General features: G+C 54.1%; 10 protein-coding genes across 10 annotated transcripts; 5 read left to right on the top strand and 5 right to left on the bottom strand.

Annotated features, from left to right (window-relative positions):
- Positions 1-313: 313 nt before the first annotated feature.
- A1O7_09243 (uncharacterized protein) lies at positions 314-2466 on the top strand (the record flags this gene model as incomplete). The annotated part of the gene is made up of 3 exons (XM_007763232.1): positions 314-544; positions 603-749; positions 796-2466. 3 exons carry the CDS (start codon positions 314-316, stop codon positions 2464-2466), a joined length of 2049 nt encoding a protein of 682 aa, XP_007761422.1.
- Positions 2467-4001: 1535 nt separating this feature from the next.
- Positions 4002-5811, bottom strand: A1O7_09242 (M-phase inducer tyrosine phosphatase; the record flags this gene model as incomplete). The annotated part of the gene is made up of 3 exons (XM_007763231.1): positions 4002-5377; positions 5430-5494; positions 5552-5811. The coding sequence occupies 3 exons, from the start codon at positions 5809-5811 to the stop codon at positions 4002-4004; spliced, it is 1701 nt and encodes a 566-aa protein (XP_007761421.1).
- A 3724-nt stretch (positions 5812-9535) lies between these two features.
- A1O7_09241 (5'-methylthioadenosine phosphorylase) lies at positions 9536-11209 on the bottom strand (the record flags this gene model as incomplete). The annotated part of the gene is made up of 3 exons (XM_007763230.1): positions 9536-9781; positions 9908-10056; positions 10480-11209. 3 exons carry the CDS (start codon positions 11207-11209, stop codon positions 9536-9538), a joined length of 1125 nt encoding a protein of 374 aa, XP_007761420.1.
- Positions 11210-11683: 474 nt separating this feature from the next.
- A1O7_09240 (uncharacterized protein) lies at positions 11684-12933 on the top strand (the record flags this gene model as incomplete). Its single annotated transcript, XM_007763229.1, has 2 exons — positions 11684-11709; positions 11757-12933. 2 exons carry the CDS (start codon positions 11684-11686, stop codon positions 12931-12933), a joined length of 1203 nt encoding a protein of 400 aa, XP_007761419.1.
- Positions 12934-13669: 736 nt separating this feature from the next.
- On the bottom strand, positions 13670-14695 carry A1O7_09239 (ATP-binding protein; the record flags this gene model as incomplete). The annotated part of the gene is made up of 2 exons (XM_007763228.1): positions 13670-14566; positions 14642-14695. The coding sequence occupies 2 exons, from the start codon at positions 14693-14695 to the stop codon at positions 13670-13672; spliced, it is 951 nt and encodes a 316-aa protein (XP_007761418.1).
- A 665-nt stretch (positions 14696-15360) lies between these two features.
- A1O7_09238 (uncharacterized protein) lies at positions 15361-16050 on the top strand (the record flags this gene model as incomplete). The annotated part of the gene is made up of 1 exon (XM_007763227.1): positions 15361-16050. The coding sequence occupies one exon, from the start codon at positions 15361-15363 to the stop codon at positions 16048-16050; it is 690 nt and encodes a 229-aa protein (XP_007761417.1).
- Positions 16051-16899: 849 nt separating this feature from the next.
- A1O7_09237 (uncharacterized protein) lies at positions 16900-18440 on the bottom strand (the record flags this gene model as incomplete). The annotated part of the gene is made up of 4 exons (XM_007763226.1): positions 16900-17025; positions 17110-17505; positions 17602-18009; positions 18066-18440. 4 exons carry the CDS (start codon positions 18438-18440, stop codon positions 16900-16902), a joined length of 1305 nt encoding a protein of 434 aa, XP_007761416.1.
- A 2153-nt stretch (positions 18441-20593) lies between these two features.
- A1O7_09236 (uncharacterized protein) lies at positions 20594-21251 on the top strand (the record flags this gene model as incomplete). The annotated part of the gene is made up of 2 exons (XM_007763225.1): positions 20594-20717; positions 20773-21251. 2 exons carry the CDS (start codon positions 20594-20596, stop codon positions 21249-21251), a joined length of 603 nt encoding a protein of 200 aa, XP_007761415.1.
- Positions 21252-21489: 238 nt separating this feature from the next.
- On the bottom strand, positions 21490-22812 carry A1O7_09235 (uncharacterized protein; the record flags this gene model as incomplete). Its single annotated transcript, XM_007763224.1, has 1 exon — positions 21490-22812. The coding sequence occupies one exon, from the start codon at positions 22810-22812 to the stop codon at positions 21490-21492; it is 1323 nt and encodes a 440-aa protein (XP_007761414.1).
- Positions 22813-23423: 611 nt separating this feature from the next.
- On the top strand, positions 23424-24648 carry A1O7_09234 (uncharacterized protein; the record flags this gene model as incomplete). Its single annotated transcript, XM_007763223.1, has 2 exons — positions 23424-23779; positions 23832-24648. 2 exons carry the CDS (start codon positions 23424-23426, stop codon positions 24646-24648), a joined length of 1173 nt encoding a protein of 390 aa, XP_007761413.1.
- Between the last annotated feature and the right edge of the window lie 417 nt (positions 24649-25065).

The raw sequence follows: 25065 nt of genomic DNA, 5'->3' as shown, positions 1-25065 counted from the left end.
GATTCAGGTGTTCAGAGACACAACCGTCAAACGCAGCGTGCGCAGCTTCTTTACCCTTGCAGCTGACGGTGGGTTGGCTCCTGCTTGACCGGCTGGTTCCGTGCGGATCACGTTCTCCGACTGGCCGCGTCCCTCGCTAGCATTCATGCTAAGCTTCTGGGTACGCGACTGCATTTTACCTCCTCATCCTTGTCTCATTGGTCTCTCACCATGCAGTATCTGTACTATTAGCAGCGCCAATGCTTCAGAGCCATTGCAGAAAGCTGTCTGTGAGTCAAGGCGGCGTTGTATCTTCATTGTCCAACTGGCCGCTATGCCTTCTCAAGGCTCTCAACCGCTTTCCCAGTCGTCTCCTTTGTGTCTTCCGTTGCTCAAGTTTTCCTATGCTACTGTTTCCAATGACAATATTGTTCCCATACCATGGATCCATCTGTCCAGCAAGAATGCTCTTTTTGCCATCTTCGAAACCAGCCCCGTTCAGCTCGAGGATGGCCGCACAGAGGACAGACAGAAATTCAAGGTCTTGAAGGATCCAGAGGTCATGGTATTTGAGCTGCTGAAAGACTGTCCTTTCACACCGTTCACTACTTATTGAGCTACAGGAAGAACTCGATCTCAACGCTCTTTCCGTCGAAGCTAACCGTGTTCTGGCTCAAGCACCGGCTGTCTCATCTGCTAATATTCCCATTGTCGCTGTTATTGTCAAAGTCCCGATGATTGCTATCAAATATCCGCTGGACAATGGACAGGTGACAGTGACCCCTACTGAAGCCTTCCTGGCTCACTATCTTTTAGATCCGCCGTTTCCAGATCCGCTTTAGCAAGAACGAAGACTATTACGACGCCATGAAAATGCTGGCCCGCGCTAATGTACCCACCGTTGAAGCCGGCACCTTTCCCAGCGTCAAACCTCAGCCAGCTCCGAAGGCGCCTTCGGTCAGTCTCGTCGCACCTGATGAATCGGCTTCTCAGGTCGATGGGGACACTGGTGGTCCCAGAACATACGTTATCAACGACGGCGCGTCCTCCATCTCAGGCTCTCGGCTAGCTCCAGTGGCGCCTTCCGCGATGCCACCTCCCCAGATATTCTCAGCGTTCGCGAACCGTGGAGAACATCGGGTAATGGGACAACCTTCGGCTATCAGCCCGATGCAGACAGGTCTCCGAACAGGACCCCGCCCAGCCTATCCAAAATCAAATATTTCATTGAGTACAGCCACGACTCTTGTCCCTGGAAAGCAGGAATTCAGATCCTACCCGGTACAATCTAGTATTCGGGATTTGAAAGGCGCCTTGCACCAAAGAGAAAGCATCCCTGAGGCTGAAAGGCAACATGGGGATTTCGTAACGGCGCAGCCTTCCCACATTGCGATGCCTCGTCAGGAAGTGACTCACGACCTTCCTCGCAATAGGCAGAAAACTCCGGTCCGGCCAATGTATCAAGGGGAATCTAATCATCCTGACACGTTGCGTACAACTAGAAGCAATACGTCGATATCTCAGCATTGCCAGGAGAACAGACACTTACAGGAAGCTGGCCAAGCCAAGCCGGAGCCTCCGACAAAGACCAACGGAAAGGCTAGGGGTAAAAGAGGCGCACCCAGCAACGCGAAGAAGGCACCGGCATCTAAAAAGCCACGAGCAGCCGCTGTTTCCACGAGGAAGGGGAAGCCGGCTGCAAAGAAGTCACCGGTACCGACAGTTGAAGAATTACTTCAACAGCCAGGATACAGCCTGCTTCCATATGAGTCCGCTACTACCTCTCGAAGTATGCCTTGTGCGCGAGAGGCCGTCCCTCCGCATGAAGGCAGCCGAACGAACAGACGGAGTACAGAGATACCAGAATCAGAGCACGGAGCCCATAATTGCGAAGGCGCGAGTCCCGAGCTGGGCGAAGTCGTGAGCAGCCGCGTAACCCGATCTGCTTCGCGGTCGCTTGCATGCGTCCGACCGAGTGTCATAACCAAGCAAGCGCGGGCGACAGATATTGCCGCCTCCAAAGGTGCACTGCCACCATGCACGCCCGCGGATCAGATCATTGGCGACCCTGCGACACCTGCATCACCTATCATGCAAGCACATGCCACTCCCCTCGAAACGAGGGAGCCACGTCGAGGACGAAACATCAGCCAAGACCTGCCGCCAGTCACTGTACCTGCTGCGTTGAGCGACCCGTTACTGCCCGTGGCAGAGCAATGCATGGTCCACGACCAGAATTTCGACCTTTTAAATGCTGACTCTCGGCTCGAAGCGTGGCACAAACTTCCACCTCCGACCCGACTAGCCGCGTTGCGGAGTTACTTTTGTGAATTAATACTGAAGGAAGAGTTTGTGGATCTGGTCAAGAATATAAGTTCGCTGTGGGAAGGGGCAATTCTGGAAGGTCGTGTGACAAGGGATCTCGTGCCACCAGCGAAGGAGAATGCAACGGACGACGAAGCAGAACAACTATTCAACCACGGCTAACTCTTAGAAGGCAAAAGTGAGAACAGAGAAGTGGCCATAATGGGATCTGACCAGGGAACAAACGAAGGAGTAATTTGATGGGGACATGGAAGCACTTTCGCACGTGCCTGCTGCACAGCCACACCCTGAGTTGCATGACTCAGAGCATGTTTGTCCTGTCAGCACGCTCATCTGCATTGTGCTGTATTCGCTGTTTGAAAGAGGTGTTCAGTTTAGATTTTGGAACAAGAAGCAATGATCATGAACATGAACACCGAGTCCAACCTGTTCAAGCTTGAAGTCCACAATTTGTCTCACTCTGCCATGTCGGTACATGTACAGTGACCCTTTCGCAGACTGATAGGTGTTATTCCCTCAGAGCGAGACAGGTGGTACGGTACTGTACGAGCGGCATCTTGACCGAACGCATTGTCCTGCACAACTGGTCAAGGGTCGGTACAGAGGGATCAGAATGCTGCGTAACTAGGGACCCTCCAATGCGCAGTGTTGGGTTGTGGTGGACTCCAGCACAAGCGGACTAAGACAGGTGGCTCGATTGGCGCGAACGACGAGAAAAGAGCTCCGCAGGAAGTAAAGCTCACGCGGGTACGGACAGTACAGCGAGATGTGTATGTATCACAGATGTGTCCGAAGGTGGCTTTGTATTCGCTCAGAGTTGGGCATAAGTCGAGGGCAGAGGTTTAAAATTTAGAGACGGTGACCCTATTCATCTCAATTCGCTTGGCTTAGACGCTCACTATGCTCTCTGTACAGTGAAGAGGATTTTGGCGAGCCACCTTTCTCGATGCTTGCTCCTTTTGATTGATTCTCACGTGCAACGCCAGATGCTATAAAGGTATGCACAAGAAGTGAAGAATGACCGCTGGCACACCACGCCATCGCGGTTAAGCCACCCTGAATTCCTTCCCCATGTCCCGTCCTCCAATCTAAATGCCCTTGCTTGACAGGTAGCCCCCGATGCAGACGACCACCAAGCCTAGACCCATAGACGCGGCAGGGACTTCGTAGTGGAAAGAAGACAGCATCCAGGAAATGTCTCATTGAAGTGAACATCAAAAAGCGAGAGCTTGCTGAAACGAGAGATCAACAATGGTGAAAAAGGTTCGCGTGCTTGCTCTGAGTTGGTGTGAATTTGGTTTGGACTTTGTCTTGCATTGACGGTCCTCGCGATGGGGCTATTAACCCCCTTGCATCGAGGACCAGACGAAAGTCCGCTGGTAAAAGGGAAACGGGTCGGTATGTGTGTGACCAATACATGTGGTGGTCTCACGATCTTACAAGCTTGAATGCCAAAGATCGGTGGTATCAAAAGTAGAAAGTGCCTCCAACGCTGCCACCAGAGCCATGCCCAATTGTTGGTATAGCTCAATCATGGATGCACAAGAAGCGTCAATTCCAGGGTATTGCTCGAAAGAGCCCAAGTCCGCATCGCTATCGTAACGCCCAAAATGATCCATGAAGATAGGCGAAAGACCCCTCCGGACGCCAGGCTAAAACGCAGTGATGCTTGGAAAGATAAGAAAAGGGCGAAGCCGCTAATAGGACAGCATTCGGTGGTTGCGGCGGAGGGCGTCGAGACCAGTTTTCGGCCCAGCAACAGGGGTATATTCCAGGCCCATGTCGAGATCCATGTCGCTATCCAAGGTTCTTCGACCCATGGCGGTAGGGCTTGAATCGAGAGGTGAATGTTGGCCGAAGGCGAATGTCTGAGCTCGAGCAAGCTTGACTCTTTGTTTCACCTTTCCGAGACCTCGTTCGCAGTCGAGAGCATGCTCCTTTGCGTGCATCTCGACGTAATTCTGAGGATAGCACCTCAACCGATAGTCCTTGAAGAAGTTGCTATACCCGCCGTCTAATATGTAGGCTTCTGGGTATGTCAATGCTGGGTAGCAATCCGCATTGACAGTGCGATCTTTGTTGCGTATGTACTTGGCCATAAGAGGGGCGCGGTGGGCAGAGTATTCACAGTGGAAGATGAGCAGCGCCTTCGGGGTCGGCTCAATCTCGAAGAGTTGAGCTGCAAGCTTCTCCTTGTCGTTGAAGTTTACAGCTCCTTCGATGTGGCCGCCATCATACTCGTATTCGAATCTGCAGTCAATGACGACACGCTTCTCGTACAAGTGGTCGAATTCCCCATCTAGCACTGAGACCATTGTCTCTTTCGATATCCGAGGAAGGCAGCCCGTTTCACCTTCCAGGTTGAAGTGGGGCAATTGAGGGACATGTGGAGCTTCGACGTCCATAATAGAAGGTAATAATGGAGGAGGCGGGCTTAGACGGTCTTTTTCTTGCCTCATCACTTCTTCGGGATGCTCAAACATGCTCAAAGATCGTCGGAACTGCTTGCGAGGTCTCACCAGAGGGTTAGACGACTTCCTCATGTGGTTGGATGAGGGGGATCCATTGCGAGACGATTGGCCAGTGGCAGCCAGGGCCGGGCGAGAGCGTGGAGGAGCAAATACAGGAGCCGACAGTCGTGCAGCAGTTTTGTCCTGGACAGGAGAGCTTTCGAAGATTTCCGAGAGAGAAAGCGAAGATGAGGTCGCAGGTTTGCTCGAGAAGTTGCCATTGCCAAATCGGAAGGGTGGTAGCTGGCTTTCGAGGGCAGGCCGTTGCGGCAAGGTGCCAGTACTAAAGCCCTTAGCTTTAGCTAATGAAGGCCGTAGAAATCCTGGTTTTCGTCTCTCTTGAGGGAGGTTCAGCTCCGGAAAGGCGGTAGGAGAATCAGCCGGAGCCGGTGAGGGTATTGACATCCTATCGGTCGGAGTCAGGTCTGGTGAAGGTGACTGCAATTGTATTGACACTGTGCAGAAAGGCATTTTGTGTGGCAGAGGAGATATATCCAGGTCCATGTCCATACAATCGTTCGTCCCGGGGGAGGAGGACGGGATTGGGGGGGTCGTCAGGTTTCCTTTGCAAACATTAATCGAGGTAACCCGTCTTGTCTATCAAAAACCACTCACTGTGACCTTCCTGCGCGAACAAGCCATTGGGAAAGAGGGATCTTCGGGGCGTAGGTAGTTGCGGACTAAGTACAGGTTAGCATTGGGTACGACGGCTTCCTTCCACCAGGGTGCATGCAAACCTCTGATCTATATGGAAGTTTTGTGAAAGGTCCGCAGCCAGGCTCGCTGTGGGTGACGACCCTCGAACAGGCTTGAGGCTGAAATAATCCGGTTGTGACTTCTTCATTGACAGGTCTCTGAAGTTGAAGCTGTTCGTACCAAATGATTTGGCAGCCGCAAACGAAGCATATGATGGAGGAGCATCTGCTCTGAAGCCTCCGCAATGGCCCATGAATGCTGGAGGCTGCATGGCCGCCAATGGTGATGAAGCTTCAATCATGTTGTGATAATGGTAAGATAGATCCTCAGCTGCTTTTCCTTTGTTCGTCTCTTCTCACTACTGCACGGTAACGGCACCACAGGCGGTCGAACTCGTTGGGATCCCGTCCGATAAGTCGGTTGTACAACGTCGAGTGCCGAAACTTGATGGGGTGACAAGGAATTCAGACCAGAACTGAATTGACAGTGACCCTTGGAGAGCTCGATATTATGCTCTTCTAAGCAGCCATACTGTTGGATGTCGGACTGCAAGGGACGGCTGGCGGAGGACGTGTGTGAAGCCGGCTTCTCATATGTCAGTCACGAGGGAGGCGTAGGTGACTGTCAATGGAACACCGAGCAATAAGCTTCTGCTTCTCTCACTGACAGGAGACAGCTGGGCTGAGAAGAAGCTTCGACCTGGAGCTCGGTGGCCTGAAGAAGGAGGGGAAAGAAGAGTTTTAAGACTGGTGCGTGGTAGTCGCTGTTGTTGCTGGGCAGCATTGATGTTGGAGAAGTGGGAGATGCAGCCCGCTGGAGCCCTCGGGCGTTGCACGCTGCATGCAAGGCACAGACTTGCAGCGTACCCAAGGGCCCCAGAAAGAACCTAGAGACCGCTACTGCGGGCCCGCCTATGAATCCAGAATAGTGGTTGGCAGAGAACAGCCGCACAGCTGTGGCGGCACTGGCATTGGCATTGGCATTGACAGCCGCTGCGGCTTCGGCTGATCTGCTCTACTGCATCTATGTATCTATGCCCTTGATTTATCCAAGGATGATTGTTGCCGTTCGAGAACGCCCATGTCACCGAGACCACAGCGAAGAATCATGAGAGAAAGCTCAGTGAAGCCCAAGAGCAAGTCCAGAGCCCAGGCGCATTGCCCGCCCCGAAGCCCGGACGGCGATGTCCATTCCTCGACCTTAGGGTTGCTTAAGCTCTAAGCTTCAGACCCCACACCCAGGCCTGCCAGTGACAAAGCCGCCGTGCCTGATCGAGCTTCGCAACACTCCGACCCAAGGACGCCAGGTGAATAGAGTTCAACCTTTTACGAACTGCTCCGCTCGCTGGCCGCCGTGGCTTCAACTGCAAGTTCGTTCCAGGTTTCGCGTCTTGAGGCAGCCACTTAGGCCGTGAATCCTGTGTTTTGCGATATTGCCGTGTTCCGTCTTGATGTCATAATCGTGCTCCCATCCTCTCGCCGGCTGATCACGCTCCGATTCACTCAAACTGTGTATAGATCTCGATGCGAGTGTTTGGCCTTGTTTTGGCGTCGCTTTTCTCTGGCGCTTCGAGAACCTCTTTCAGCCACTGTCACTTCTGTCAATTTGTACCCGAATTCTCCATCCGGGCGCGAAACCTCTTCTCTCTGAGCTAGCCCTCAATTAGTAAGGCTAAAGAGACTTGCGCGCATCCTGCAAGCCTCGCGCCGCATGACGCGAGGTTGCCCTGTGCAATAACCGACTGCACCAACCTATCACGAGTTTGCAGCTTACAGTCCTGCGCGTTGATGGAAGCTGTGCTCTGGTGCTCTGGTTGTGTTCCTGATGTCATTTGCAATGAAAACCTCTACAAGCCGTAAGACCGCTTGGGCCAGACGGGCGCGTGCGGAAATCACTGTGCCATGACTGCCATATTTTTGGGTCAAAGAATGGTCTGTCCTACGAGAAAGCACAGAGCAACACGAGGAAGAAGCGAAGGCCTAGATGTCACTATGGCAGTATTCGTGAATCTCAGGTCACTCAGCCCGCTGATCATGCATGTGATTAAATTCTACGCATATCTCTCTGGGTGGGAGGCCCAAAACAAGCGAACTGAGGTCGTCTTGAGATCTCACGTGGTGCAAACAGAAGGACATGGTCTTCAGACCTCAGCTCAACATTGGATTGCGCCATCAACAACTCTTATCAATCGATGATCCAAGGCCACCCATGCCTTATCCGATAGAGCATGGCTTCAGTCTTTAGTTGCTTCATCCTCTCGCTTGTGGCTGTACCCACGGGGACACCGTACGAATGAGACCGAGAGCTCTCTTCTCTTAACGCTCACGGACTGGCCTTCAGCGTCTGATGTGGAATCCTTTGAGGGGTGACTTCCAATGTTGTTGATTACACAGTACCTCGCCAAGGCTCGTCTCACCTCAGACTGTGTCTCCTGCGTACACAAGCACAGGAAGCACATGCTATCAATTATTACGCTAGATTTGTGCGGCAGCTTGTTTCACACTAATCATGGTTGCTCTCGGTTGCGGCGCTCAACTACCGATCCCCCACATACTGTAATCGCCGCCAGCCGATATTGAACAGTTCAAGCAGGAATGCGAACCATCGTGACCATCTGGGCGACGCCGACATCGACCAACCTACTAAACTATGGTCACCCCTACGTCACTTAATCATTTTGAGTCCCGCGTTTCCTTGATTTCTATATCTACATTCGGCTATTGAGGCTTCTCTCTCACTTTCAATCGCGATCGAGGCGCAGTAAACCAAAACAGAGAGATAGCCGCCACTTTCGTGCTATGGTGACGCAGCCATCTGTTCCTATATGCTGACAGCGGGGCAGAATGAACAGCCTTGCTTGAATGCCGAGATGACAGGCCTTTCCCCGCTCAGTGCGACACAGCTGAATCCGGGGGATCTCCTGGTGAGACTTCATGGGCAAGCTCCATAGCGAAGTCAACTTGGCTGTTCAACACCGGCGTTATTGCAAAACCAGAAGCAAACTCTCCTCTGTACGTCAGTGCTCAAGTGACTGTCGAGTGTCACAGCAGCGTCATTCTCGGATGAGCAGATTTCAACATCCAAGTCATGCCTCAAGGTTCTGACTCGGTTCAGATCTTTGTCAATGGTGTTGAACCTTAGTGGGGGAGACGTGTCTGCCAAGATGGAATGTCAACAAAAGACGCGCGGAAAGCGCCAGCTCACGTGACGGGTCCCTGTTCCTCCTAGGACCAATGACGATGAGTGTATACTCCTGGCTTACGGAAGATGGATCTTCCGTTCCGTGATTCCTCTGGCTTCATGGCATCCGTGCGGAGTACTCCGGACGAGATGAGACATTCCACCGCTGACATTGTGAATCTCAAGTTAAAATGGTTGGAATTTCCACCGGCATTGTGCGATGGATACAATGGGACGTGCTTGACCTGCTTGGCATCTGGAACGTGCTATCGACGTCAAGACAAGGTTTGCAGGATCTTCTCGCAAAGTAGCGATCAGCAAGACAGTATGGGATGTTCCTTCGGCGAGCACGTATTTTAATTTCCCAGCGAACCTTATTCAAAGCTCATCGCCGCCGATCGACATTGGTGTTCGTCATCGCATGTCTGCAATAAAGTAGGTACGGATACTGCCTGCCCGTGCACGAGGAACGTGTGCTCGGATGCTGATCTTCGAGAAAGTTACAAAACGCCAGCATTTCGCTCCAGGTGGCATTTGTTGGAGAGTTTTGCTCGTGACTATGATTAGGAGTACTGAGAGGACCCTTCTCCTGCACTCATAGGATATATGTCTACAGCCACGGTATGTCTTGCCTGGTCTCCTCTACCGCAGTTTGACGTTGAAGTCAAGCCGGTGTAAGGCCACCACGCCTTCCCCTTCTTTCTATGTCGGGCCCTGTCCGTTATTCTCTCGTTTCGCATGTCGTATGTCCCATTCGCATATTTCACGTTACTCGCCGTGTAGCGTGATGGTTAAATGGTCACGCAAAACGACACGGCTGCCCGAGTTCGAACCCTTCACAATCCTCAGAAATACCCTTCAAACAGCCACCTCAACTTCTCGAGCGCCTTCTCGTCCCGTCCCGCAGGATACGTACTCACGCCAAACTTCCTGCCACCGGCAAGATGCTTCGCTTCCACCAGGTCGAGATGTTCCTCCTTGGAGAGCTCGTCGAGCACGGCGGCGATGAAGCGCCGGGCGTTGACGGCGTTGGCGCGCATGTGGCCCATGACCATCTCCACCGACACGTCCTCGTTTGCGTCATGCCAGCACTGTAATCACCGGGTCAGGAAGCAGGTAGGTAGGTGGGTGTGCGTGTCAAAGAGCAGGGCACGTGTGTTGGAGACATGCTGGGTAGGCAGAAAGGCAGACTCAGAAGCAGGGAAAGGCATACGTACATCGTAATCTGTACTCATCAGGATAACCTGGTACGCGATCTCGGCCTCGGCAGCAAGCTTGGCCTCTGGCAATGTCGACATATTGATGACGGTGCCGCCCCAGCTGCGGTATAGATTCGACTCGGCCCGCGTGCTGAACTGTGGTCCCTCTGTTCGTGATCGAGTTAGTCCAATTCAGCGTAGAGCAGCAAGCATAGCATAGTATAGCATATAGAGAAGCGGAGCAACGCAACGCAATGCAGATTGTGCAATCAACGCATCTTCGCGTTTTGGGCACGCCACTCATTCTCGCAAGCATGGACTGCGGCGCCGAGTCGACACTCGACACGAATCTGTCGCAGAGCTCTCCAGCAAGACGACTCCACCTCCGATCATCCAGCTATCCCAATGTTGTGGGACTGGATCTTGAACTCGTAGGTACCTCGACCACATTGCCACTCCGCTCCACTCCGCTTCAGCGCCTTGAAAAGACACGGCTGAAGCCAGCCACACGGCCACGCACAACGCAAAAACAAAAAACAACAGAGACCGACTCGCCACTAACTCACTGACTCACTGGTTGGTTCACTCACCCATGACAATCACAGTCCCCTTATCATGCAACACGACGCCCTCGCCCTCGAGACTATGTCCACACCGCCTGACGACATCGCCAACTTGCCGATCAAACGGATCCGCAAACGGGACATGACACACGACGCCGCCCTCGAAGAACGTCCACGGCCGCACGCCCTTCGTCCGATCGATGACCTGGTCCGGCACAACGAAATCGCGCGGTTTCACCTCCTCGGCCAGCGACCCGGCGGCGCTGAAGGCAATGATGCACCGCACGCCAATGTGGCGGAGGGCCGCGATGTTGGCGCGCGAAGGGACCTCGTGCGGCGCGAGGGCATGGTGGGGACCGTGCCGCGCCAGGAAGGCGATTGGGATGGGTCGTCCCGTCGAGGGGGACGGGTGTTCGAGGATGGTGATCGGGGAGGAGGGCGTGCCGTAGGGTGTTGTCACGTCGAGGACGGCGGCTTTGTGGAAGTCCGGGAGGTGTTCGAGGCCCGTGCCGCCTATGACGCCGATGTGGACGGGAGCTAGGGTGAGGATGTTAGCGGTGGTGGGTGTGCGAGGTGGGCTGGTTTCGAACGAGTAAGAGGGTGCAAGGAAGGCTGAGTGGTAGAAGGAAGAGATGGGGGTTCTTGAGGGGTGATGGTGTGTACCATCAACGTGGTGAGCAATACGAAGAAATGAAGGAGAAGCCAGACCTGGATATGTGTCGGGGATGTTTTCCTCTTGGATCTTGACCTCCGCCATGTCTGCGACAGCGGCTCTGAAAGGGCAGGATATGTTAGAAATGTGTTCACCTTGAGGAAATATTCATGGCTACGAGCGATAAGCGTGAGATGGGATCAGAGACGCACGACGAACCGGATAACTTGATACTTTACTCTTTTGATTGCGCCGGTCAACTAGTGATGCGTGCTTCACAGGTGCTGGAGACTCTAGTATTCTCTAGCCTCAGTGTCCGTCATTCTCATTCACCTTCTGCTATACTTGCAAAATTTTATTTTATTTTCCGGCTAGGGCGTCGACCTTGATATCACTTCCAATGTCTCCATCCCGGAACAAAATTTGACCGAAGTCGAGGAGCGAATTGCGCCATCCCCCGAAACTCGTCTCTAGAAATGGTTCGTGTCTGAAAGTCCTTCACCTGGCTTTAAGGCCGATGTAAGTCCTTCCGCCTCGAAAATCTAGAACTCGGAGGGCAGGAGGCTTCCCATATGCAAGATGTTTGCCGTGCCCGACGCGAAGAGGTAAGCTATGCAGGTTGACGGCGAAACGAATAACTGACCTCGCCAAGGGTCAAACGATCCCGTCTCTTCCACGAAGATGACGACTCGCACGGGTCGCGCGCTTCGTCAAGATCCGCTTCACCAGGCGAACCACCAAGTGATAACATAGAGGTATCGTATGGCTTCGAATATGACTTCGTGACGCCCACCTTGGCGGACGTGGAGGCTCCTCGATTTCCAGACGAGCCGCTTCCAGTTACCGATGCCGAGGAGCCAGAGTATCAATTCCGTCTTTTCGCGCCAGGAACGAGCTCTAGGGCGCAGCACCAACAGCCCAAGCCAGCTACAGCCGATGCAACGGTCAGACTGTCGGCGACGCCAGAGCCTGTTGCTCTCGCGGACGCCCTATCGCTGGACAAAGCGCATTTTATCCGCCCCAACCGCCCAGAGAGTCATTATTTCACCGCAGCACTCCCCGAAGCTACCATTCAGCAGCTAAAGGGCGAATTTGCGGCTGTTGCAATGTCTACCACAGACGTCATTTCGCGGGCGGAGTCAACCTGTTGGCCCGGGACGGCACTTCCATGGCGAGTAATTCAAGTCGAATTGCTCAATAAGCAGTCTGGTTCCGGAGTACAACGTCCGTTAGAGCAGGTGGACTCGACGACTAGCCAGCGCAAAAGTTCTGCGCAACAGAGAGCCCGGGTGAGGACAAGACCATCTAAGAAACGACGGATTCTCGTCCGTCGGCGACTCGCTTTGCGGAAAGAACTCGGCAATCAAGCGAAAGCGACGGATGAAATGGAGCGAGAGAAACGCACGCGGCGAAACCGTGAGAAGAAGGTCCAGAAAAAGGAGAGGGAGAGGAGGAAGAAAAACGAAGCCGATGGCCGTGGTCACAGCATAGAACGGGGAGAAGGTCGAGAGCAATCCAGCGAGGTGGCTGCAGAGCCAGCCGTCACTGGGACGCTACCCAGTATTGACCCAGTAAAGGTCAGCACAAACCCAACGGAGAGCCAGCTTCGAAAACTTGGGGAGCCAGCAAGCAGCGGTGCTTCAAGCGCAGCAACAGATGCTCGTAGTACTCCTACCCAACTGTCAGCGGCAGCGACGAAGACTCCGCCGTTGCCGCCAACACGACGAGCACCAACATCTCGAGCGCCAACCGCAGCAACAGCATCCACCGCCACCAAGACAGCGAAAGGAGTATCGATGTCACGACACCCGACACGCCCGCGGATATGAGGACTGTGACACTTTCCAAACGCCGACCGAGTCGAGGCAGTTGGGCGTCATTGCTGACCATATCATTCAGACGACAACCACCAATCTAGAGCGCAGATTCAGACGCAAGCCAAGTACAAGCTCCTGCAGCGACCATCACTCACAACATAAGCGTGCACCGTAGGTATCAAACCGGTATAGTTTGCGACTCGCAATTTTATAAGGCGGGGATATTCGTCCCGTCGGCAGTTTAAGATGGGATATGGCAAGAGTGACTCGACCACGACGTTGAGGTCATGCCTGGGAAGGTTGTGAAAACGCCCAGCAGTGCGAACGACGATGAGCAGGACGGCCATCTGCAGCCGCGCTCAAGCGCTTTTGGACATAGATCCGAGCTCGGTGGCTTCCAGGTACACGACGACACTGCTGAGATGTACTTGGACAATGAGAACCCAGATATCGACTCTAGCTCATGACGACCTTGATAAGTTCTCAGACACAAAGTTACAGCGATATCCGATGCGGCGCACGAGTGATACCTGGTGCTGATCTAATCCAATTGTCTCGTTGCTTTAGTAATCCAATTGTCTCGTTGCTTTATTCCAGCAACTCCGGACACATGCGAGTGACTTGAGGCTCAGAAACAAAGCACAAGCGGTCTGTTGTCGCTGCCAGTAGATGGGTATCCTCTGCCAGCTTGGACCTTCTAGCGAACATTGCCTTGCTTGACCTCGGATACTAAACCCTCCAGGACTTCTCACATCCAATTCAAGCCGACTTTCTTTGCCACCTTCTCCGCGATCCGTTCGTAGTAGCCTGTATTGGTTCTGACTCCGCTCGCCTCTTCAGCCACAACAGTGGGCATGCCCCTGTCCGCGTCGGCGCAAATCTTCGCATCAAGCGGCACATCACCTAGAAAATCGACACCCAGTTCTTTTGCTTTCGCCTCCGCACCGCCCAGGCCGTTAGGACTGTTATCGTGCGCAAAGATCTTAGTCTCCTTATGACAGTGGGGACAGACAAAGACACTCATGTTCTGCACCATGCCCAGGACCTCAATGTTCATCTTGCGAAACATTTCCACGCCCTTGACAGCATCCTTGAGAGCAATATCTTGGGGCGTGGAAACGACCACCGCGCCCGCCAATTCCACCTGTTGGCCTATCGTCAACTGCACATCCCCAGTGCCGGGCGGCAAATCCAGAACCAGCACGTCCAGCCCGGGCGACCATTCCACTTCGTGAAGTAGCTGCTGTAGAGCTTTCATCACCATCAACCCGCGCCATGCTACCGGCGCGGACTCGCTCGGCAAGAGATACCCCATAGACATACTCTTCAGGCCGTAGCTCGTCAACGGCACGAGCATGTTCTTCTCCGTGAGCTTCGGTTCGCCCGCGTCCGAGAGTCCGAGGAGCGTAGGGATCGAAGGGCCGAAGATGTCCGTGTCCAAAATGCCGGTCCGCAAGCCGTGGCGTGAAAGCGAGAGCGCGAGGTTCACGGCCAGCGTCGACTTGCCCACGCCGCCTTTCGCGGATGAGACGGCGATGGTGTGGGCGACATTGCGAAGAGGTCGCTTCTGCGGGAGCCCATGTTGGGCCCGTGGAATGGTCGGTGCAGGGCCTTTGCTTCCTGGCGCAGGCTTGCGAGGGAGACCCTGGCGGGAGCGGGATTAGCATCGACATAATAACACTTTGAGCCCATGGACGAGGGAGCGCAGGAGAGGACGTACTAGGGGGTTTTCATGGCTCAGAGATCGCGCGCAGGTGCTGAAGCACTTGCGCATAATCTTGAGTGTAAATGACAGCCGGAAGCTGAGAGTCCTCGTAGACTGTCAATGTTTCAGTGTGCTTGCGGGACGAGAACGACGGGCGTGAAGCCGGACGACGTCAATGCGCACTTCGGCTCGTCATTGTTCCGAAGCCGGGCCCGTCACTGAGACGTGGAGGACCGGTCTCATACGGAATACTCCGTACTCCGTACTCCGTACCGCCTTCTTGCTCTCCTCTTCTTCTTATTTCCTCGTACGGAGTACATCTGTTGGCATGATGAAGCCGCCGTGTACTCCGGGCTGTGGGAGCTGAGCATCCAAAGGTAGATCCGCGATATCGAGCACACTGGGCGGGTGGAGCCAGGAAATAGATAGATACTCCCCCAAGCTGTCCTAAACCACGCACACTCTACGACACGGGAACAAGTACTCTACACCTGGACCCTCCGGGCCACGGATGTATCTCATATCTTAAGCGTTGGTGAGGGTAATCTCAAAAGCAGCCACTCAGGCCTCTATCGCCTAGACCTACGCCCTCGAAGCATAGTGGCAGGTTCCTGACTGCTAGCCCCTCTGAGAGACCAGAACCGTGGAACCAGATTACATGTCGATCCCCCTAGGAATGCCCATCCTTGTCCCCACAATGACGACCAGGCTAGTCGGCCTAATACGTAGGCGGCATGTCCTGGCAGACCACGGCCCTTTACTACCAAACCATCAACACACACGTCGCCACCCGCCTAGGCGGCATTCACAGTGCCAACCTCCTCCTCCGCTCCCTGGACTACAGCGACATCGCTCGCCTCATCACCACGCGAGACTTCGAGGGCATGACCGCCATGCTAGTGAGCCACGGCGTTGAACTAAAACGGGCCGGCGCCCCAGCGATCACCCTGTGCGCCAACGTGGCGCACAAGGCCGCCGACGCGCTGGTCACACAGTTAGACTTGCCGGTGCTGCATATCGTCGACTTTACGGCGGAGGAGGTCGTCAAGGGCGGACACCGACGGGTCGGACTGCTCGGCACGCGCGCCGCGATGGAGGAGGACTTCTACGTCGCGAGACTGCGCGAGAAGTATGGGCTGGAGGTTGCTGTGCCAGGGGCGGAGTCCCGAGAACGGGTCGACGGCTTGATCTTCAACGAGTTGAGTAAGGCGACGATTGATCGGGATGTGAGGCAGTCTTTCCATGACGCGTATGCGAGCTTGGTCCGCGAGCAGGGCGTCGAGTGTGTCGTATTGGCGTGTACGGAGTTCAGACTCGTCTTTAGGGCGGAGGACTTTACTGTGTCGACGTTCCGAGACGACGACTTTGCACGCGAAGGGGGTTGCGGAATGGGCGCTTCAGAGGTAGACTTGGACTTGGGATGAGGGTGAGAATGAGGGCCGGGCTGCCTAGGAACAAACGGTGGAGAGTCGGTTCTCTGTTTTGGGTAACCATCCGTGGCTTCCATTCGATCATTCAATCGTCCCAGTCGCCGGATTCATCTTCTCTCAATCTAAAGAGTACATACTGGCCCTGCTCGGTCGTTCAATACCTGGAGTATCTGCTCCGACCAGATGCCTGACTTTCTTCCACCCTACACTCACTTCCCCTCAGCCCGGGTGCTCGAGCGCTTCGTTCTGTATCCACCTCCATCTGGTGCCCATCTCCCATTCGTTTCGTTCACAATCATCGGTGCGTGCAGCAAATGCAGCCAAAACCCATACCCAGGGTTGGGCGGCGACTTCAGCTCTCATTCCCCCATCCGGATCGCCCAGCTTCCTTGGCCCATAGCTCCGATCAAACAGCCTCGTCGAGGGAGGGTGTCCTCCTTGGTCCTTCTTTAGCGCTGGATCATCAGACAAGACTGCCCGAGGCTGCTTCATAGTATAGCGGGGGTTGTAGCTGGCATGTGTACGTGCGTGCAAGCATGCATGCATGCATTGTTCCACATTGGCAAGAAGCGCTGCGATCCCCGTCCGCAAGCCTCCCGCCTCCCGCCTCCTGAGGGAAGGCGTCCACCACCAGAGGAAGACGAACAACCCATCCATGCGCCCTTGGTCCACCTCGAATCAACTGGCAAGGAGGAGCAGCACCGTCAGAAGTGCTGGCCACCTATCTCGCACGACGCACTGAACGGCACAAAACCATGTTTCGTCTGCACTGCCTTCGCCTTTGCCATTGCCGATCCAGTAGCCGGGAACTGGAACTGTCCTCGAGCCGCCGCCCACAACTTCCTAGCTGCACGCACCCATGCTGTAAGCACTGTCTATATTCGTCCCGATCAACCCCGCGGCAACACCCATCTTGTAGTCCCAGCGCGGATCGTTGAGACTGCCTGATGTTTTCCATGTCCAGAAGACCTGTGCGGCTGGTTAGTTGTTGATCCTCAATTTCAGACACCTTAGTGGGTGGCCGGTAAGGATAGTTTATGCTTATACACATACCCAACCCTGTGCCGTCTTCTCGTACGAGATGACCTGCGCGGCCCACCACTTGCGGTAAAAGTCCTTGTTCTCATCCCTGTTGGGATTCCACTCGTCCGTCCACTCCACGTCCGTCGCGACAGAGAGGGACCACTCGCCCACGAAGACAGGCCAGTTGCCGGACCGATCGTCGTTGCATGAGAACCGGAGATACGCGTCCTTGTCCTCGGCGACGCCCGCGTACTTGACGTACTGGTGGTCGTCGTAGGCCGCGAGGTTCAGGTCTGGGAGGTACTCTTTGGGGTCGCCGGAGCCCCATTTCTGGTCCATCATCATGATCGAAAGCTGTGAGTCCGATGGTACATTCAGGGAGGACTCCTTGGCGCGGATCTTCGACCACGCAGTCGGATAGTATGTCTATTATAGTGGATATTGAACGTTAGTGATCACCGGTCACTGCACAGCAGCCCCATAGCCAGGCGGCGCCCATTTCACTTTATATTATTCACTTACCTGGCGCATGCTGTCCGTGTTCGCTTTGGCGTCGGGATATTTCGCCGTGTCGGAATTGCGTTCCGGCTCGTTGACCAGTTCCAGCGTGCCGACGGTCGAGTATACTGGGTTCGTGTGGACTTTGTTCGTGATCCACTCGAGCCACTGGTAGGCTCGGTCGTAGTTGTAGGTGCTGTAGAAGCCTGGAGTCGGGTTGAGTTGGCCAGTGAAGGCGTCTGTGGCCTGAGCGCCGGGTGCGCCGTGGAGGACGATGATCACGTACAGGCCAGCGTCCTTGGCCCACCCGACGACCTGGTCCAGATAATGTTCACCGCCTTTGGGGAAGTGTTCGCTCTTGTCGACGATGCTTTCGAGGAACCAGTACCCCACAGGGATACGGACGGTGTTCAGGCCGTAGGAGACCATTTGCTGGAAGGTAGAGTTAGCAGAAGGACAACTGGCGTTGTGCGAGGCTCGCGACCTACCGTGAAGTCATCCTTCGTGATCCAAGACCCCCAGTGACCCCGGAAGTCACGGTTGGCTTTGTCTTGATCGTTGATCGACAAGACGCAATCAAACTCCGACTTGTTGGAACAACCGAACCCTTTGAAGACATCGTCCGACAGCCAGTCCTCCACAATGAAGAGCGACCCCAAGTTGACGCCTCGGATGGCGTTCTTGTCGTTTCCGTAGTTGTCCGGGAGGTATCGTTTCCTCAGCAGTCCTGCTTCGTGCAGGCTGCTTCGGTTGAAGAGATCAACTCCGTCGCGGGAGATGATTTGTCGGTGCTCACCGGGCAGCCAGGCCTGGGAGGTGGCGGCAAGAAGCGAAGTGAAAAGAGCGTACTGAGTTAAAAGCATGACGTTAAGGAGTGACTGGACAGAAAGGAAAGACTGGGTCGTTGAAGGTCGACTAGCGAGAGACTGCAGGCTGGTGCATCAATCAACCCATGGTGGATGTCAATCTCTGGTATATAAGATATCAAGGGGGAGAACCAAGTGGCAAGTCAAGGATGACTTAGCAACGTTGCTATTCTGGTTCGGTGTCTTCGATTGCAGGGCAACGATTACTCGGTACTCCGATGGGGCACCACTTTCAAGTCCAAGGTTCGCAGATGCAACTTGGCAAAGGATGTCAACCTGTGCGAGCGGCGTTGACGGATCAGTAATGCGGTATGGCATGGATGTGGAGTTCTAAGGAAGGGGATAATCGAGTACTTACTGTACCTGGAACGGACGAGTTGTTGAAGATCCTCATACCAAGCCTGTCCGGTTGCAAGCGCATCATGGAGGTCCATCCTGTCTACTCGGCACAGACGAGGCCATTCAGTCGCCTTGACCAATACCGTACTCTGTACAGACTAATGCGTCCCAGATACGCCAGGGCTGAGCGCTTTGCTGACTGACCCGCTGTGCAGGACTGCGGTTGACCCATTCGCAGGATGAACAATGCTGGTGGTTGATGGATCTGGGAGCCGTCTGTGGACACCATTTGGAATACAAACGGGATGAAATCGGCCTGGACCTGCAGCGTAAATTTGCCATTTTGTTTGAGGCTGCATGCAGGTACACAGCGTGCAAGGCTCGATTTGCTGGCAACAATCTCAGGCAGGGGCCGAAATTCCGCCCGACGCGGCACAGCATAGACAGCGGCCACGATGATTGGTAGATACGAAGGCCGGCGTAGGGCTCGCACGGCTCGCAGCGTTTCAGGCGTCCATCCGGAGTATGATTCAGCATTCAGCCTCGCCACCATTGCCCGGGACTCCACTATCGGCATGTGTCCAATACTCCATTGATACAGACAGCCACAGAGCATCAACCTGGAATGGTGGAATCGGAATCCGTCCATGCAATCCTTCAAGGATTCTCCCGGGTCCTGGCACCAGTATGCGAGGACTGTCAGAAAAGGGCTGACGAGCATCCGGTGGAAATAGAACATGGTGACTAAACTCCAACCACGGCGTCTGCCTTCGCGGTCCGATCGTCTGGTTGTTGTCGAGACCGTTGGCTGCTGACTTGCTATGCTACTCAGTGGCTGCGCAGACCCTGGTCATAGTTAGTCCATCACCTTCAGAGAGCCGGAGACCTTCAGAGAGCCGGAGACCTTCAGAGAGCCGGAGACCTTCAGAGAGCCGGAGACCTTCAGGAGCTGAACCGCTGCCGGGGTCATTGAGTACCTGACACAGTCGACAGCGCCTAAATACGGTACCAGTGCTTAGCCAAAAGGCCCAGGTCTCCGTAGCTGAACTAGATCCTCCTCTCTACCGATCTGCGCCCACAGCGTCCGTCTGGTCTATTCAATGGCTGCTCTGGGCTAGAAGTCCTTGATATTCAAGCCTCTCAACCCCGTTTGACAGCAGCCTCTCATCACCCAATTCATACATTCGTTCCTGCGCAGCGACAAACCTCCTCAGCGACAGTCGTTCTATTATCCACACACCTCGTTCAAAAGATGCTGTACCGCTCCCTCTTAGCCTTGTATTTCCTCACGGCCTCTTCTCTGGCCGCTCAGACAAAGAAGACATGTTACAGCCTAGACGGGCAGGAACTCGACAGTAGGTGAAGACCATTCTTCCCGCTGGCGACTGCTAACGTGCCCAGGCCGGTTCCAACCTTGTAATCCAGATGCTGAGTTCAGCTCTTGCTGTGCGTTAAATGGTACCGACGGACAAAATGACATCTGCATGGACTCGGGTCTTTGTATGTCGACGTCGGGCTGGTTCTCGACGTATCTTTGGGCAAATGGATGCACCGGTGCGCTTATACAACCCACTTGTTGGACGTTGGCTTATGACCCATCGTAGACCCAACTGGCAAAGCCAAAGCATGTCCGCAGCAATGCAATTTCAGTATGCATCTTCCGTATGGTGGTCGGGGATCGCGTTAACAACGCCAAACAGTGCCAGCTGGATACTCATTCAACATTCTTCAGTGCGATGCCAACAATGGCTCTTTCTGCTGTCGGTCAGGCAGCGATGAGGTACGAGGCCAGGACCTCTTGACGTCTCCTGATGCTAAAGTCTGACCAGGACAATTGCTGCACCACCGAATCGCAGGTTTTCCAGGCCGCCTCAACCATTGGGCAAATACTCTTGCCAGGAACTGATCAGGTGGTGAACACGACGTATAGTACCGGTAAGTTGCAAAGAAGAACCGATGCAAGGTCATCTGACTGTTTGACACACTGTAGTTTTGCCAGACTCAGCAAAGGACCACAGCGGCGTCGTCGGGGGTGTCGTCGGTGGTATTCTCGGCGCCGCTCTCATCGCTTCCCTCATTGCCCTGTTCATGGTGTTACGAAGCCGGAAGTCCTTGCGAAACGACTACAGCAGCCTCCAGCAAGACCGGGATACATTGCTGCAACAGGGGTTCAACGAAAAGGCTGCCCTTCAACAAGAACTCGAGCAACAGAGACAGGCATATCAACAGTATCACATGGCTCAAGCCCCCACGTATACGCAAGCACAACAATATCCTGCAGCTTATTATCAGCCTTCCGCAGCCCTTCCGATGTCAACGCCTACAGATTCTCACGGATATCCCACCGAGGTGTCGGGCCTGACAAGGCCTGTTGAGATGGACACCATGAGAGGAGCTAGTGAGTTGTCGGACGAGACAGCCTCTCAGAAAGCGGAAAGGATTGAGGGGTCGCCGAAGAAGGCTGATTAAAGGTCTATCGGGTGACTGCCCATACCCCGTGGCCAGACGATCGTGACTGAAAATCAGCCTGTCTTTGCTATGTTCGGCTATCCAAGGCCTGGGAGGCGGGTGGTGGTGCATCGGAGGAGGTTGGGCTCAGATACCGAAACGTAATGCGTTTTCCCCAATCTACTTTGTTCGACAGAACCGACCTTGACGGATTGACAACACTAAGGTTCTTTCGGAGCGCTTGGATTGCAGGCCGAAATCAGTCAAATGTGATTTTCTTGCCCTGAAAGGAGGCTTGTGCCTGATCCTGCATCTTTCTTCTCCTCGCGGCTTCCCAAGAAGGGTGAATGGGCCCTTGGTCATCTCGTGATTTTTGCTTGTCGGAATTCAATGTCCGTCCTATTCGAGTGGTCGAGCGACCCTCCGTTCGTTTTTGAGGGGCCATCCTCTTCCAAAGCCGGTCTTTTGGGGAATCGTGTTGACCTACTGCGCCCCTTCTTGCATCCCAGCCCGCACTTCTCGCGTCCTGAGGCTTCTGTTTCCCGAGATGTTTTGCGTTTTCTCCGTACTTGAGCTCGGCGATTTGCTGGCGTGCACGTTGGCCACGTCGATTCTTCCGTGGTTTCGGCAATGCGGGCCCATGGTGCTGATCTCCGTCGTCTTCAGAGTCTGATCCAGAATAATAGCCTCCCATGCTGAGAGACGGGAGAAATGCGGTCGTGCTAGTCTTGTGACGCAGGTGCGACGCAGGAGGCCGCCTTGCATCATCAGGCTCAGAAACCTCACTTGGAGTCGGCGATAATGAAAGACTTTCTCTTCCGGCCAACCCTCCGACGTCGTGGCTCTGAACCCCTGTTCTCTGTGGTGACAGTGATGGGATGCCAATGCTGTCTTCCTCCGAGTCCTCGCTTGAAGAAGCCAACCGACCTGCATATCCAAGCATCTCTTCATCCGTTTCATCCGAGCCTAGACCCTGTTCCTCCCCAAGAACGGCATGGTCTTCCATGTCACTGCCGGAGAAGCCATCGAAATCACTATCCAACTTGGGTTCTGCTTTCTCCTTGGCCGCTTTGCTGGCAGGATTTCCTGTTCCTACAGGCTTGGGTGGCGTGACCTGCGGGATACCAAGAACAGCATATATCGACTTCATGATCACCGGCAGTGCCTGTTTAACGGGATTAGAGTTGAACAACCTGCCTACTACATTGGCTTCGGCGCCGGCCTTGACATTATCCAGCACAGGTTCCACTCCATAGGCTTTGATGAAGACCGGGTGCTCTCTGATGCGCTTCGTTTTGAAGAGGTTCTTGAATAGTCGGCTCTTGGCTGTTTTGTCGAGTTGCAGTTGCTTAAGGACAATGACTTCCTCCCGTAGGCGCAGCAGCGTCTGAGGGGCATCGCTGGCAGACTTTTGCCGGCGGCCGAGTTTCTGTCTTTCGAAGCCTCTAGCAAGCTTGAGCGCGTCGTGCAGAGCCTTCACACCCTGGCCTGTCTTGGCCTTCAGTCTGGAGACTTTTAATTTCAAATTTTCGTCCTCGCTGTCGAGCGATCCGGCGCTGTCCTCTCGTTTCCTTTTGAGCATGTTGTAAATGAGCCTGAATTCTAAAGAGACCAACCTGTATAATGGCTCTCTGGATGAAACAGATTTGGGATGACAACCCACAGTAAGGCGCGACAGGGAAGTGAAGTTGGAGTGAAGTTCGAATGAAGGCCTCGGCAAATTTTTGACCTCGCTTAGGTAAGCGGCTAGGTTGGGCTGATTACACATTACCGTAGGTGGCGCCTCAGGCGAACCTGGGTGCGAACTCCTACCTCGTATGCCTAAATTGCTCGTGCATCACGCCTAGCAGGGCATAGGGTCAGGCCTTGGAAGTCATGCACACGCCCCGAACAGGCAGTCGAGTGCCAGGCCCAACCACTCATAGTTGGAGTCCTCCTACCCTGAATCTGACCACCGTCAGGGCCAGCCTCTCTTGGCGTACTTGAGGCTGAGACTCGACCAGCTGAGAGAGCTGGACGAACGTCCATCTCGCAAGGCAGGCCGCCATTTAACAGCCTGTGCAAGACCGGAGAGATAACTTCTCTCTCTTCTTCAGCCTGATCCTCATTCAACCTCAGACTCTTTGCACCTCAACTTTCTGACGATATCTGTTTAGGCACAGCGTGTGTAACACACCCTCGCTCGTAAACACCATGGCGCTCACCGTGCCCAAGGTCGTGCTCATCTTGCTGTCCGTGGCAGGATTCTGGACGCTTTGGGGCTTTCCATACCAGAATGGGTTGCTCAAAATCTTGGGTCATCAAGCGGAGCCGGGCGCTGTCATTCCCGGGCCGACCACAGCGCCCATGAAACAGACCTACACGGGCATTGGTGCGCTGGACAAGCAATTGACAAGCTTGGTCAGCTTCTTCTACACGGCTATCGATGGAAACCGAGCCGATGTCTCGTTGTCATTTCTCTACCTTGGCGGACAGGTCCTTGCATCCTGGGTCCTGATCATGATAGAGGGCCTCAGAAATGGCAACCGTGGGAAGTTCATTCTTACTGCGTAAGTTCAGGCCTCGCTTGAACGTCAACTTCCTTGCATTGACTTTCCTTAGCACAACCTTGTTTGGCATTGGTGTTGCGATAGTAGGGTATGCCTGCGTTGCGCCCCTTTGGTTCGCATATCATCTCTGGACGTCGTCCACAGTTAGGGATCCAAAGGATTACCAACTCTACGTCGATGTGCCAATCAAGATCGCCCTCGTTCCGATCACCATCCTGGTTGGGTTCGGACTTCCATCCATCTTGATGTGTCTACCGGCACCAAATGTCATTTCATTTGACACCAAGCAAACTTGGACTGGAATTCAACAGGGTTGGTCAATCTGGATAGGCCTGGCCCAACTCATCCTCACCATTTTTGCCCTGAACCTGGATCAACGAGCCTCCATGTTGACTGAAAGCGACAAGAGATTGAAAACAGTCCGCTACCTTCGACTGGCATACCCTTTTGCAATCTTGTCGTCAGCGGGATCTCATCTGGCTGTGCTAGGACTGTCATCGCTGGCCTACCTATTCCCGGTGTTGTTCAGCGCCAAGTACCTTCCACAACTACAGCCCGACAGGATCTTCGTAACTGTCGTCCCATTCGGACAGCCTCAAGTCCAGACTTTGGCCGACGGCGCGCTCTGGTTCCTTCAATGGGACATTGTCGTCGGCGTCTCTGCTGCCCTTGTGTGGGCGTTGACACTACGGGTCGGGGCGAAACATGAGCAGATAACAAATCTCTGGACTATTATTGGCGTTGTCAAGATCGCCTTGCTCACGGTGTTGATCGGGCCCTGCGGGACTGCCGCTGTCGCCGCCTGGGGTCGTGATGAATTGGTTTTCGGACGCGCAACTGCCGAATCAAAGAAAGGCAAAAGCTCGTGATCGGGGGGCTTCAGGGGTCAAGGTACGGGATACTTTCCTCGTGTCGGAAGGAGAATGCTTGGTGATAGGTTGACATTCAGGAGTTAGGCGATGAATGGGGAAACGGTCCGGTAACATGGCAGGCTCAGCGTACTGGAATCGATCCATGGCTTGGACAATACGGAGTACCCATGAACAACTACAGGTTCAAACTTGGTATAATGAGCTCCCCGCCCCTCAACCACGGCGAAAAATCATTTATCCAACATCAATGCCTCAAAAATGATTTGTGGAAATGGCGCTGTAACAACTATTTGTTAATTTCTTCCAGCAAGATCTCACTGCTTACGCAGAAGGTGCCAAAAGTCATGAAGGATTGACGGGTGATTGAGGCGGAGCATTTCCACATAGACCGAGGCTTTTTGAGCATTTGCTTGA

This window comes from Cladophialophora yegresii (assembly GCF_000585515.1).
Source record: "Cladophialophora yegresii CBS 114405 chromosome Unknown aczIN-supercont1.7, whole genome shotgun sequence".
NCBI lineage: Eukaryota > Fungi > Ascomycota > Eurotiomycetes > Chaetothyriales > Herpotrichiellaceae > Cladophialophora > Cladophialophora yegresii.
Note: the sequence above shows the minus strand (reverse complement) of the source record. Positions and strands in the feature narration are given on the sequence as shown.